This window comes from Balaenoptera physalus (genome assembly GCF_965194825.1).
Source record: "Balaenoptera physalus genome assembly, chromosome: 3".
NCBI lineage: Eukaryota > Metazoa > Chordata > Mammalia > Artiodactyla > Balaenopteridae > Balaenoptera > Balaenoptera physalus.
The window spans coordinates 51,839,335-51,854,612 of NC_138890.1; the positions used below are offsets into that span (position 1 = coordinate 51,839,335).

The 15,278-nt window shown below is 47.8% G+C and overlaps 1 protein-coding gene and 1 long non-coding RNA gene across 5 annotated transcripts in view; one reads left to right on the forward strand and one right to left on the reverse strand.

The window, feature by feature from the left end:
• The window catches only part of LOC309657205, a 131,518-nt gene that overhangs the window by 41,677 nt on the left and 74,563 nt on the right, over positions 1-15,278 (forward strand). The gene's annotated exons all lie outside the window — the stretch shown is intronic.
• Positions 1-15,278, reverse strand: part of AFAP1L1 (actin filament associated protein 1 like 1) — a 75,845-nt gene that overhangs the window by 39,441 nt on the left and 21,126 nt on the right. Inside the window, 5 exon segments of the mRNA XM_082454107.1 lie at positions 238-336; positions 4,264-4,372; positions 5,022-5,119; positions 5,922-6,005; positions 7,044-7,172. Of these exon segments, the coding sequence (XP_082310233.1) occupies positions 238-336; positions 4,264-4,372; positions 5,022-5,119; positions 5,922-6,005; positions 7,044-7,172 (519 nt within the window).

Here is a 15,278-nt window from a genome sequence, read left to right on the forward strand (position 1 = left end):
AAATCACTCACCTAAGGTCAGTCACCGAGAGTCAGGGCAAGGGCTTGGTCTGGGGCTCCTGACTCCCATGCCAGCAGTCTTCCCACTGAATCCCAGGGTCTCTGAGAACAAGGGCTTTGAGGCCTCCGTGGCAACCCCAGGGAGGTGACGGGGTGGTAGGCACGGGCATGCCAAGGTCAGGTCAAGGCCTGCTCTTCGTGAGGACGGAATTGGGCTGAACATCCACCTGGTACTTACAAGAGTTCTTCAGCTCCCCATTCATCCTGGTCGCGGGGTAGCTGCTGTCTGCATCCTCGTAGTAGCTGTCCACAATCGAGTGGGCTGGGCTGCAGTCGTCTGTGGGGTTGGCAGAGAGGGCAGAAAGGGCAGTACTTGGAGAAATGCAGCAGACGCCAGGCTCCAGGGCTGGGGAAGATTGTGGACACCATGCCCTCCTCAGGGAAGAGGGAGTACAGCTTCTTGTCGTCACTCCCCGGCCAGGGTGTGGGGCCTCGTCTCTGCATCTCATCTGCTCTAGCTCCACACCTGCCCCCTGTGCTCCTGTCACCAGGAACTACCTTGCTGGGCCCTGTCACACTTCCAGGCTTATGTTCATGCTATTCTCTGTGCCCTCTTAGCAACTGCTAGAGAGCATTCCTCACCCTCTAAAACCCAGCTCGGAGATCTTTCCTTTGACCTTCCCAGGCAGAGAGTGGTCAGCCCCTCTCCTCTGACCCCAGAGCATTGGTGTGTGTGGGTGTGTGTCTCAGTCACAGTTCTGGCCCCTGCACTGCAGGGAGTGGTGTCCCAGCACCTGGGCCCAGACCCCCTTTCTATTCTGCCTTTGTCTCATCTGCTTCCACTTCAGCCCCTCTGCTCACTTCTTAATACATCCACCCCCTCCTCTCCTTCTAAATTTCTGTGACTACAAAGGAGGAACTGGATTAGAGGAGATAATAATAACACATAAAATAGTGAATACATACAATAACACATACAACAGCTGCTGATGCTGAACTTTCACTTTCCCATTCATGGGAATCAGTACAGTATAGGAGTGGGGTTATCCCAAATTGTATTCTGTATCACAATTACCAGGGGTCTTTTTATTTATTTATTTTTCTTTTCCATTATAGTTTATTACAAGATATTGATTATAGTTCCCTATGCTATACAGTAGGGCCTTGCTGGTTGTCTATTTTGTATATAGTAGCTTGTATCTGTTAATCCCAAACTCCTAATTTATTCCCCACCACCTTTCCCCTTTGGTAACCATAGGTTTGTTTTCTGTGTCTATGAGTCTGTATCTGTTTTGTAAATAAGTTCATTTGTATCATATTTTAGATTCCACATATAAGTGAAATCATATGGTATTTGTCTTTCTCTGTCTGACTTCACTTAGTATGATAATCTCTAGGTCCATCCACGTTGCTGCAAATGGCATTATTTCATTCTTTTTATGGCTAATATTCCATTGTGTGTATATATACAGATCTGTCTCTTTATCTCTCTATCTCTCTATCTCACATCTTCATTATCCATTCATCTGTTGATGGGTGTTTAGGTTGCCTCCATGTCTTGGCTATTGTAAATAGTGCTGCTATGAACATTGGGGGTACATGTATCTTTTCGAATCAGAGTTTTCTCCAGATATATGCCCAGGAGTGGGATTGCTAGATCACATGGTAACTCTATTTTTAGTTTTTTGAGGAACCTCCATATTTTTTCCATAGTGGCTGCACCAATTTACATTCACTGGGGGTCTTTTTAAAATGCAGATCCCTGGACTGTATCCCCAGAGATTCGGATTCACTGATGTGGGCTGAGCTGAGGAATCTGCACTAGGAAAAAAAACTATTTAATAGCATAGTTCTAAACATATGTAAAAAGAGAAAATATATGGAACTCCAAGGAATCAGACTTTTTTAAAACAAGATTATTTTCATACAGATGGTCTCTGGAGCATACTTTGAAGCTCAGTGGATTAAGGGCATGTGCTTTGGGGTTAATCAGATTTGAGTTCAAATCTATCTCCATCATTTACTGAGTGACCTTGGAAAGAAAACAGTTTCTCTGCGTTTCAGATTCTTTACCTATAAATCGACATGAACAGTTCCCACCTTGGATTAGTGATATGATGCATATGAACTCTCAGCACAATGCCTGGCACACAGAACATCCTAGGCAAATACTAGATATCATTATATTTATCATCTCTTTGGATTCCCACAATGCAGGGAGGTGGGTATCAGACCCACTTCACAGATGAAGAAACTGAGGCCACACATTTTGCTAGTGATAGAGCCTGGATCAGAACTGAGGTTGCCAGCTTGGGGAACAGGTGCACATCCTCTCCTCCAGGAAGCCTTCCTTCCTTCAGACCAACTTGCTCTCACACCACTGTTCCTCAGACCACTGCTCTGGGCTCTCAGCCCGTGCTGTCCATCTGTTTCTTGAGGACGGCAGCACTCAAATTCCCAGTGACTGGGACACCCAATTGTATCTCCCAAGTGAGGCTCAGAGCCTGCTTTTCCCAGGAGGCATTCTGAGGTCTCAGATGCTGGTGACATCCCTGTGAGGTGGCCTGGGGGTGCTCAGGCCAGAGGTGGGGGTGGGAAAGGAGGAGGTGCGAGGGGGAAGAGGGAGGGAGCACCAGGGTCATAGCACTTGGACACCTGGTAGGCTGGACCCTGTGCGAGAGGAAGGAAATTTCCTGTCGGGCTTGGTGCCCTCTCCCTGGATAAGGTCCCTGGCCTTTCCTGAGGCACTCCCTTCCCTCCCGCCCCAGGATCCCTGCTGCTCCAGGAGGCAGCTTCTTTGCCCCATCTGAGCTCTCTGGGGAGGGGGAGGAGCCTCACCCAGCTGAGGGGCTGGTCCTGGGATTCAGGGCCCAGCAGCACTTCATCCCCTCCTTCTTCCCCGTCCTCAAGTGGATAAAATAAAGTCACCTGCTTCACATAAACAGCTGCTGGCAGTGACACAGACCCCAAGACTATGAAGGCTGAAGGAGGGGCATTGATCACCTGGTCCAACCCCACCATTTCAGTAGTTTTGTTTGAACTAGTTTATTAATCATAAAAATAATATACCATAATAGCCCAAAGGTGGAAACACCCAAATGTCCATCAACTGACAGATGATAAACAAAATGTGGTAGATCCATACTACGGAGTATTATTTGTCCATAAAAAGGAAGTACTGATACATGCAATGACAAGCATGAACCTTGAAAGCACTGTGCTAAATAAAATAATCCAGACATAAAAGGCCACATATTGTGTGATTCCATTTGAATGAAATATTCAGGTTAGGCAAATCCATAGAGACAGAAAACAGATCGGTTGAGAGAGGAACAGAAAGTGACTGCTTATTGGGTATGGGGTTTCCTTCTGGAGTGATGAAAATGTTTGGGAACTAGATAGTGGTGATGGCTGCACAACACTGTGAATGCACTAAACGCCACTGACTGGACACTTTAAAATGGTTGGAGTGGTCGATTTTATGTTATATGTATTTACTACAACATGGTGAAAAGCACAATCAGTACAGAAGAGTATGAATGGGAAAATATGTTCCATTTCACCCAGATTTCTATTCATTTCCTATAGGAAAATACTGTTAAGAGTTTCTTGCATATCCTAGAAAAATTGTTAAATGCATGTGCATGTGAGTACCCTATTTAAAAACAAATGTGATCTTGTTATATGCAGTATTCTCTTTGATTTTTTTCCAATATATATCTTGGGATTCATTTCTGATCAGCACAGACAGACCTATCTTATGTATTTTTTTGGTAGTTGGAGAATATTCCACTGTGCTGCTGAATGATAGGATAACAACACACAAACATCTTATACAGGTTCAACTACACATGCTGCGTCATCCAAAAACCATAATAGAGTTTCTTGTATGTAATGTTAAGTCCCTATACTCAAGCCAGTAGCACTCATCTGTGAACTTCGTCCTAGTGCATTTATATGTGTGTATCTAGCCCCTCTTTCTTATTTTAAGGGTAGGGGAACAGAGGCCCAGGGAGGGGAAGGGGGTTGTCCAAGGTCACATAGAACTGGGACTAGAACCCAAGCCCCTAACCCCCAGGCCATGCCCACCGGCCCACCCAGGCTGTCACTGGAGAAGCCAGGTGCTCTGGTAGCTCCTCCTCAGTAGGTGTGGCATGGCTGAATGGTGCCAGGCTTGGAGCTGCAGCCCCAGCAGGACACACAGGAGCTTCAGGAGATGAGCCTTCTCCTCCACACGCCCCAGCCCTCAGGGACAAGAACTTACTGTGGGAGCTGATATACTCGGGGGACTTGCCAGGCCCCAGGGGAAGGGCCTCCTCATAGTAGTCCTCAGGTGGAGGCCTTTTGGGGAGCGGTGGAGGCAAGTCGGCTGCCTGAAGGAGGACAAAGGAGGTGTGTGAAACCCAGAAGGCCAGGAGAGCAGAGGGGAGCAGGCAGAGGGACAGGGAGGAGGCTGGGGGACAGGGAGCTCCTAGAAGGCAGGATGCAGTCTCTGAATATGAAACGATGTAATGAGTGGTCAGCAATTGGTACCATTTATGGTGATGATGATAGTGAATTATGCAGTTGACAGACACTGTTTGATGTGATTTGGGCCCCTTGTCCTAATTCCGTGGCACCGAAGGGTGGGAACCCTAGATATGATCCAGACCTTCATTTTTGTAGCTGGAAAACGCAGGCTCAGAGACAGGAAGTGATATGCCACACAGCAGAAGGGAGGAGGGCAGAGGCCACCCATCTTGTGACCCAGAGCTTTCCCCATCACTCTTCCTGTGGTACTGAAATCGGAGGTTGGGGTGGGGACGTCCTTTGGGCCTGAAGGGACAGGTCAGTTTACCGCATTATCCCTGCTTGGCACGGGCACAGTATGTCATGAGTCATTGAAATGTTCTCACAGTGCTTTTTCTGCCCTTGACCACCACACTGAAGAGAGAGACCCCCAGGAGGGTCCCCAGCATTAGCAGGGAGAGCTTCCCTTACCTCCTGCAGAGGAACAGAGGGCCTGAGCGTGTAAGAACTCACGTGTCTCAGAGATGGGCTCTTGGCTGGCTCAGGGGTGGCTTCTTTGCAGGACTCCCCGTCGTCCTCTGTCATGTCTCGAAGGCCGCTCAGGTCACAGTCTATGAAGAGTCAGGCCATTGGGACAGAGAAAGTGGAGGATGAGCATGGCAGAGTGAGAAGAGGGCTAGATTTGCGGTCAGGAAACTCCACCACCTCCTCCATTAGTGACCCTGGTCAAGCGACTTCATCCCTCTTATCTGTAAAGTGGTCACAATGATCCCTGCCTTGTCTAGCTCCCAGTGTTATCGAGAGGATCAAATGGGATAATACTATTTGGTACAGTGCTTTGGAAATTTTCAAGGGTTATGTAATGAAGGCGCAGTGTTTTCCCAAAGTCTGTCAGTCCGTAAATCCTCTCATCTGACCCATAGCTTTCTCCCTGTGTTGAACAGTGCTGTCTTCCCTCAGGATAGATCAGGGATCACACACACCCTGCACGCAGCGCTGCTCAGCTGCTCCCACACCCTTGGCGCCTCTGCTAGTCCTCACAGCTCCATTTTCTGCTGAGCTGTGGGACCACTCAACTCACAGACCAGGTAGCTACTAAGATGGATGTTAGCAGCAGACGAGACGACGCCCTATGTGCCAGCCTTCTTTGGACTGCGCATTCATCCCTACCTTTCCTCAAATCTCAGGGATGATTTCCCATAACTGTATGGATTTGTCTAGATTTTCAGACCTGGCAGGGCCCAGAAAGGCAAAGGGGCTTTCCCAAAGTGACTCAATGTTGTAATGTTAGAGCCAGGCCCAGATGCAGGTATTTTCCTGCCCAATCTGGGGACCGTTCCAGAGACTGGGGCAGTGGACACGCACGTGGGGGAAAGGACGGCTTCCAGCAGAGGTCAGGAGAGGGTTGCTTACCAAATTCTTCAAAGAGGGACTCCACAAAGCTGGGCCCGGCATGGAGGTCCGCTGTGTTCACATACAGGTAGGAGACTTCTTTGGCTGTGAGGAAGGAGGAGAGCAGGCCATCAGTGAGGAGGGAGGGGGCCCGGGGCCGCTGCTGGTGCTGAGGACGGCCGGCTTACCCTGCCCACTTGGACTTTTATCCCACACAGGACACAGCGCTCAGGTTGCAAAGCATGTGCATATCCTAAATCATTTCCCTGCTTTCAAACTTTGTTTCCCTTTTTACATTGTTATTGAGGATCTCCTTCTCCAAGTGAAAGGATGCCCAGAGCCCAGTATAGAGAACAGAGTAGAGGGGCTGCTTTGGGGACAGCCGGGGGACAGTTGGCAAACTGCTGCCCCTTTTATCCTCCAACAGTCCTGTGAGGGTGGCCGATGACATTGGCCCGTTTTGTCGCTGGGAAGTGAGGCTCAGTGTCACCCAGTGGTGGCTTCCCCCCATGTCACTCAGACCCCTTCAACCCTGCGGGACATGATACAGCTCATTAGAGTTTCCTGAGCTTTTGATGTACACATATCATCTCTTGGGCTCACTTGAGGTTGGGGCAAAGGCTGGAGCAGATGAGGAGGCTTTGCTGCTGAGCACACAGCGCGGCAGAGAGGCTGTGGGGATTAGAGGGAGAGGCATGAGCAGAGGTGGGGGGCAGGCATGCAGCTTATAAAGATGAGGGAGTGTGTGAGTGTGCATCTGAGTGTAGGCGTGTGTGATGTGTATGTGATGAGTATGTGAGTGTGTTGCATGTGAGAGAGCGTGTGGGGTGTGTTGTGTGCGATGTGTTTGTTACTATGTGAGGTCTACGTGAGAGCATGTTTTGTGTGTGTGAGTGTGGTAGTAGTGTGTACACGAGTGTGCGTGGCATGTGTGTTGTGTGAGTTTGTAGAGGGCTGGGGATGGAGGAGGACAGAGTGCAGTCAGGGCTGTGGTGGAGAAGGGCTGGAGTGGATGGGGACGCTGGCTAAACCATGAAGAGAGGTGAATGCCATGCTGTGCGGTCTACGCTTCCTCCTGCCAGCAGGCCCTGGGGAGTTACTGAGGGCTCTCGAGGAGCTCTGGGCGGAGTGCTGACGGCTGACCTGGGAGGGGCTGCAGGCTCTGCAGGATGGAGGCCACAGCCATCTTCTTCTCCAGGGTGGTGTCGCTGAGGTACTCATGGTCCAGGAGGCTGAGCAGCCCTGTGAGCTCGGGGAGCAGCTGCTCCAGCACTGAGGAGGAAGGCCCATGGAGCATGGTCATGGCTCTATGTCCAGGATCTGGGCCCGCCCCCACCCTCCAGGACCCAGGGAAGCAGGGGCCAGAGGACGGGGCCCAGGGCAACAGGGAGACCTCGGAGGCCCTCACACAGCTGTCCCAGTGCTGGCCACCAGCCTCCCTGGGGAGAGCTCTGCTCAGTTAACTGTGACGTTTTTCCGGCCTCCCCACTGCCTCAGACCTCATCTGGGCTTGGCCTGAGGACTGAACCTCCCAGGTAGCCTGAGCAGAGGCACTTAGCCCTCTCTTTGTCCCAGCCTGCCCTCTGCTTTGCAGGCCTAGGGGTCCTTCCTCACTGCAGCTCGAGGGTCAGTGCAGGTCCCAGGCAGGAGCCCTGGCTGTCCAGGACACAAGGCAGGAAGGAAGCCTTCCTGTCCCATCAGTCCATACCCTTCAATCTCTGGAACCTTCTGTTTCCGGTGGCTTGACAGGAGCCAAACTAAACATTAACCCTTCCCACCCCTGGCCAAAAACTCTTGTTGCTCTTCTTTTTTCCACGCTACGCCAGTGTTTCTCAAACTTAAGTGTATATAGGAATTAGCAGGGGATCTTGTCAAAATGCAGATTCTGACTCAGGAGGTCTGGTGTGGAGCCTGAGATTCTGCATTGCTGACAAGCTCCCAGCTAAAACTGATGATGCTGGTCTGAGACCACACGGAGCTGCAAAATCCTAGAGCACAGAGTCCTTTAAAAAGACTGGAGCATGCCGAGACCATGATGTCATCAATGTCTCCCTGTCCCAAAGCAGTATCTTGGGACTTGGTTTGCCTTAGAGCTGAAGACCAACTTCTTTACAGTAGTAGTATTGTCCTCCTTTGCAACTTGCCAATCACTTGTGCCTAATAATATGAGCTGACGTGTGTTGAATAAGTATTGCGAGCTGTGCTAAGTCCTTTCATACTTATTGTCTATATTTAAACCTCATAGCGTACATTTTATTATCTCCATTATATGGAGGACACAGCTACGGCTCAGAGAGGTTAAACAACTTCTCCAGCGCCACACAGCCAGCAGAGCTTCAATTGAATCTGGTTCCCTCACTCTATACTTTAAACCATGGCACTAGATCGCTTTGCAGTATTTTATAGGATCCTACCAAGTTTTGAGATTGGTCCGATGATCACGCCCATTTTTTAGGTGAAGAAACAGGTTCAGAGAAGATAAGTAACTTGCTTGAAGTTACACAGACAAGCGGAAGAGCCAAGATATAAGCCCCAGTCTCTTGACTCCCAGCTCCACGTGCTTCTCCCCACCAGGGCCCTCCTGAGGAAATGGTGAGACTCTGACTTGCAGCTACAGGTCTGGATGTGTAAGAGGGGCTGTAACATGGTGCGTAAGAGAATCAGTCCTGGAGCCAGATTTCCTGGGTTCATGTTCAGGCTCCATTATTCATCAGCTGTGGACCTTTGGCAAGTTACTTAACCTATGACTCAGTTTCCCCCTCTCTAAGGGGGTGAAATAACAGCACCGCCTCATAGTGTTGCTGTGAGGATTAATATTGCCATGTGTGGAAACTGCCTTGCCCCGAACATAGTAAATCTCACCGCAAGTCAGCAATGGTTACTGTCATTATAGTATCTGCCATGCTGATCTGTGCTGTGAGATGTGAATATCTCCCTCAGGAAGAGGGAGAGGCCGTGAGGCTCTGGCAAGTGTGAACGGTACTATGAATCTCAGCTTTCTTAGCGTCTAGTATGAGGCCTGCTCAGAGTGGGTGCTCTGTGTATGTTCGATGAGAGAGGGAATGGAGAGATGACCACACTAGGACTTTTTTAAAAAATAGAAATTTTATGTACAGAGAGTGGCACTTGTTGGAAAAATGTGATGTCGTAATCTCTCTGTGCCATTCCAACATCACCTCAAATTTGTTGGAAATGAGCTCAAGGCTGATACTGACAGCTACCACCTCGTGGGCTCTCTCTACCTCTGGGCCCTGAGGTAGGGGCTTTCCACACCATGTTTCATCTCATCCCCCCAACACGCCTGTGAGTAGGTCCTACTGGGACACCTGTTTTCTAGGAGATGACTTTGAGGCTGAGGGAAGCCGTGGGACAGTTGCACAGCTTGAAAGAGGAGGAGCCAGGCTGATCCCAAGTTTGCATGATTCCTGGAGCTGCTGTGTTGTACACCTCCAGGCCTCCCTCCAGAGCCCACGTGAGGGGCCTCGAGGCCCTGCTCCCTCCAGGGCCGGAGCCCCTGCAGTGCCACTGGGCGAGGGTTCTGGAGGGACGGAGCTCTCTCTTTGAAGTAGGAAATCATTTAAAATCATTTTAGCCAAGTTTTATCTGTTTTGTAGGAAATCTTTTCAAATGGAAACACAAACCTCTCTGGCACCAACAGACACACCAAAAGTTAGTTAACTGTATTCCAAAATATGTCCTGATTTACTCTAATTATGTGCCCGTCTGGCCACTTGGGGGAATTAGAAAATGAGTAAGATATTGTTCCAGTGGCATCCTATCTCTCTCTCTCTCTCTCTCTCTCTCTCTCTCGTAATTACTCACCAGGGAGGCTGTGGAAAATGCTATTAAGGAAGGCACCAGAGGGTAACCATGGGAGCTTTCTTGTGGCCTGCAGCCATGGTTCATGTTTGAGAATCCACGACACTGCCCTGCTATCATTTAGGAGTGTCAAGGCTATAGGATGCAGTGGCCGTTTATCTCTCTAACCAGTGGTTCTGAAACTTTCTGGCCTCAGGATTCCTTTATACTTTTAACAATTATTGAAGACCCCCAAAGAGCTTTTGTTTTGTGTGGGTTATATCTATCAGTATTGAGTTTATTAACACTTAAAACTGAGAAAAACTTAAAACACAAATGTATATAGTCACACATCCCATTAACCTTCAGAGCTACCACATCATCACACATCATATAACCTTTGGAAAACTCTACTGTGTACCCGTAAGACAATGAGAGTGAAGAGGGCATATAAGGTCTTAGTACCATATAAAAGTAGGTTTGACCTTGGGGACCACTTGAAAACATCTTGGGGACCCCCCCCCAAGGCATCCCTATCCCCAGCCATACCTTTCTGAGAATTGCTATCCTTCAATAAATGACCTCAGATTGCTAAGCTTTTTGTATTCCTTAAGTCAGTCAGTCTGTCTGTCTGTCTGTCTTTCCCTCCCTCCCTCCCTACCTGCTTCCCTTCCTTTCTTTCTTTTTTTTGGCTGTGAGGTTCCAAGGATTTCTTCTTGCTGCTATCAGCAAGTGCCTTGTGGGCAACATTCTGGCTTCTAAAAGCTCTCCTGCTTCTAAAGTAAGAACAATTAGTTTCTGAGTGAGTTCTCTGCATTTAAAAACATGAGTCTTAGTACCCAAGCTTTGTAACACCTTTTTTTGTTTTTGTTTTTCCTGGTCCTTGGTGGGATTCCTAACATGGGCCCTTGACTTCTAAGTGTTTTTCGTTTAACCGAGTTGCGATCACAAAAGTCCAAACAGAGCAAAGGAGGGAGCTGAGTAATCTGGGAGAAGCACATGGGGAGTGAGGAGCTGCCTGGTCCTAGTGGCACTGGTTTCTGCAGCCTGGGAACTGGCAGGCAGCAGGTGGCGGCAGGAGAGTTACATATTGATTCTAAAGTACAGTTGGCAGAGGGAGTGTGAGCCCTGGGAGAAAGCGCAGCTTGTAGCATTAATGGGCAAGAATCCTTCCTTGAGCTGAGCAGTTACCATTGTGCTGGGCAGTTAATGCACATTATCTCATTTAATTCTCACAAACCACATAAGTCTCTCTATGTTCTAAGTGGGAGGAAACGGAGGCTTAGAGAAGTGAGGTCACCCAGCCAGTAAGCTGTAAGGCCAGGCTCTCTGACTTCAAAGCTTGCACCCCGTGCCTGAATCCTCCACCAGAGGACTTGGGCTCAGAGAAGGGGAGGCCAGGTGGGGCAGGGAGGAGGCGGGCGGTCCCTCAAAGCCTGCCTGCTGAGCTGGGTCATGACTTCACTGGGGCTCCTGACCTGGAGGTCCTCTCACTGGATGGATTAGAGACCCTTATTGTGGGGCTGAAATCCTGCTCAGTGGGCCTTTCTCCACTGGGCCCATTGAACTTTAGAGCCCTAACTGTGTAGATCTCAGAGAAAAAAAACAAGTGACTCAAAGCTTATACCTGACTTACCAGCGGAATGTCATCCCAGGGACAAACTTATACATCATGGTTACAAGAAAGCTTCCAGCCAGCGCTCCACTCTTTATAAAGACAATACAGAACTCTCCAGCTAGCTTTCAGATGTGGTGAATACAGATGTGCCTTTGATGGCACCTTCGTCTTTAACACCAGAGAATTCAAACCACAGGGATTTAAACCATCACAGAATTTAATTTGGAGAGAAATCATATGCATATAATGATATAATGCTTATGACAAATGGTCATACCCTCTCCCAGGGGGTTTGCTAGAAGTGCAGATTCCTGGACCTCCTATCTGAGAGTCTGATTCAGTAGGCCCTGTACTGGGACCCAGGAATCTGCATTTTAATGAGTCCTCCAGGTGATTCCAAGGTTCAACCTCTGAAAAATACTCCACCAGAAAACAAACTAGAGGGCATGTCTGTGAACATAAAGAATGTGGGAAGACCTCCCTCATTCCTTAAAAAATTACCATTAGCGATCCCCTTCTGAAATAACTGAGAGTCAAGGTGGGAATAAGAGCCCCTACAGAAGATTGCAACTAGCTGGAATGTGGAGTCTTGCTTAGAAGAGCACAGTGATTAGGGCTTTGGGGTGAGACCTCTGTGAACTGGAATTCTTGTGCTGCCACTTCCGAGCTATACAAAGGTGGGCACATTAGAGAACTCTGAGCTGTGGTTTTCTCATCTGTAAAGTGAGAATAGGATCCCAGTCTCCTAGGCTGGGAGAACTAGGTTAGGTCATGCTTGCAAAGCACTTTGTTTGGTGCTGTGCCTGGAGCCAGCACTCATCAACGAGGCCGTATTATTGTTGTTGTTGCTGCTTCCTAATATTCCCCAGAACTATGCAAACTCCGCAGTAGTGACCAGATAGTATTTAGCGACAGATCTGCTATAATTGTTGTAACAGGCTTTACGAGGGCATGTCTTAATCTGTGTTTCAATCATAGTAGATGCCCAACAAGCATCTATTTGTTGAACACAATATTTTGATGACCTAGTCCAACCCTCTAATTTTAAAGATGTGGAAAGTGAGAGTTCAAGAGGTTATTTGACTTAGCGACGGTCACACAACTAATTGAAAATGAGTATCTAGTGTTAAATTTACCCTAGGCTTGATGCTTAGATAAGTCACAGAAGAGTGGCTGAGAGCACAGGCTGTGCACAATCTGGGTCCCCCTCCCAGCTCTGCCATTTTCCGCTCTGGGGAAATATCTTAACTTTCCTTAGCGTCCAGTTCTTCATCTGTAAACAGTGGGGGTAAAACAGTAGCTGCTGCACATGGTCACTGGAGAGATGAAGTAAAAAGATACATATGGTCCTCAGTGCACTCAACGGTGTTCCCTTCATTTGTATGTAATCCCCCAGCAGATTCAGGTGCGGTGCTAGGCACAAGGGAGGGGGGTTCCTGGGGCAAGAGGACATTGTGGGACTCTGTAAGCCCCACCACGTGGACTGTTCACAGCCCTGGGCCTGACACTGAGCGCAGGTGGTTATGGCGGTCAGCGGTGGTAGGGCCCTCTTCCTCAGAGTGCTCCCATCCCTGGGGCCCCCTCCATGCCACGTGGAGGGACAGCACCTTTCAGTTGGAGGGGCAATAATGCAACCCAGAATCCTGTCCCTGCCGTCCCCAGTCAGGAGAAATCTCCTTCACCAATTCCTACCCCACCCCCCTCCCACCTTTGCTCCTGGTCCAGGTCATCTCTGCTCTCTGCGGGCAGATAAGGGCATCAGGACAGGGCTGCCTGTTATGACTAGATTTTATTTAGAACCATGAATACATTTCACGGATCTTGTTTGGTTTAGTTGAGCCTTAGGGAGGTACAGTGAATTCCAGTGAGGAAAAACCAGGAAGAAATGGTCTAATCATTGTTTATAAGTCTTCACTCTTTTACCAAGTGGGATAGACAGGCACAGAAACCTAAGAGGGGTGATAGTTGTTCTCTGGGATGCAAAAAAGTTTGCCAAATAAAATTAGAAACCTACTTAAAAATATATCTAAGATTAGACCACTCTGTGCATATTGTTCCTGGTGAATACCCAGCTAAGACTAAGATCAGTTTTCTCTCTGCTCCTCCACCCTCCCCACCTAAGTGAAATCAACATGAGGTGGTAGAGAGCAGAAATTTAAGCCACAGACAAAAAGCACTGCCACTTGTTCTCAGGATCGCATCCCTGGTGCAGCCTAAGTGAAACCTTTAATCAAAAGGCCTTCATCACAGCCAGTATGGATTCTAGTGCAAGGAAGGTCAGATTTATTTAGAGATCTCAAAGGTAATAAGTCTAATTTCCATGACAAAAGTCAAGTGAATAATTCATCTTCAGCAAACCACAGGAATAATAAACCCTGTTTGGGCTCCTACCAAGCTAGCCGGTGGGCACTTTGACTTGTGATCTCATTCCTGGGCACCTTTTAGTCTCTGGAGTTCACAAAAATTTTTGGAAACAGCTTGCAAGTTACAATTTCATTAAATGCAAAGCAGTAGGAGGAAACCAATTTCTCTTTTCCCCATTTCACTACTTGACAAGCCTCTTTAGGACAAAGATAACTCATCCTTCTTTGTTATCAAAGTCAGAGAAAATGCAACCAGCATGATTTAAAAATGGAAATAGGAAGAGTTGTCAGAATGTGGTTTTATGAAGGATATGCAATTTTTCTTTTGGTTCACTCAGATTTCCTTTCTCATTTCCCAACCGCAAAATAACCCAGTTTCCATCTCATAAGGGCTCCTTACTTGGAGAAAGAAGCAGTGCATTACTTTAAATTTTTTTGATCATGATTTTAGAGATGACTTTTAGTATACTGTTTAAACAAGCTAGCACATTAATGAGGTATGACCTGTTATAGCACTGGGGCGGTAACTCACCTTGGAAAGGAAAGCAGTATACTTAGTAGGTGTGGTCTCAATAGTTGGGTAGGAGGAAGGAAGGAAAGAGGAGCCTTTTCTGTGGCTTCCAACCCTGCAGGCCCTTCCAGACAGACCTCCCTCCAGGCTGCTTTATGCTATGTTCCTCAGCCTCTTAACCCCAGGTCTTTGCATATGCTGTTCCCTCTTCCTGTCAGAATTCCCTTCTCCTGCTAACCAGTAATGGCCCCCTTCAGTCCTCTACTCACTCACGACTTCCTCACGGAAACCTTCCCTGTCCTCTTGACCACATACATTCCCTCTATTTTATGCTGACATAGCATCACTCTCCCTGTGGTACTTATCATGGTGAAATGTTATACTTTTCACTGGTCCTCCGGATCCCTGGATGCAAAACCCATGGATGCAGGACCCATGGGACTGACTGTGAGGGACTTGAGCATCCGAGGATTTTGGTAGCTGCGAGGGTCCTGGAACCAGTTCCCTGCAGATACCAAAGGATGGCTGTATTTAAATATGTATTTCTCTGATTAACATCAGTTTCCCCCATTTGAGCCTTAACTCCTTGAGGGTAGGAATAGTGCCAGCGTTTTCTGGTGCCTGACACAGAATACGTGCTTAAGTATTTGTGGAATGAGTTAATTCTTGAAGCAAAGTTTTCCTAAGACTTGATAAAGTCTAACAGCTAGTTAATGTGATTTTAAAACCATGTCTGTCCTCATGGTGACTCAGGATAGTAAGAAGATGCTCAAAAAAAAAAAAAAAAACACAGGTAACAAAAAGCCCCAGGGCACAAAAGGGAGCAGAAGCCCAATTTCTCACGTGGCTAAACTCCTCAAACCCTATTTGGTTGAACTTGTATCCCTTGTGTGAATATGGCTGCCAGTTGGTTTACTGATGGGTATTTTGTAATTGGTGGATTTTAACCCTAACAAATAAATAATAATAATTAACAATATATGAACTACTTGAGTTCAAGTCTTGTTCCCCATTTTCTAGCTGTGCACCTTTGGGACACTTATATAACTGCCCGATGCACATCATTGGTGACCTATGAGCATTCTACC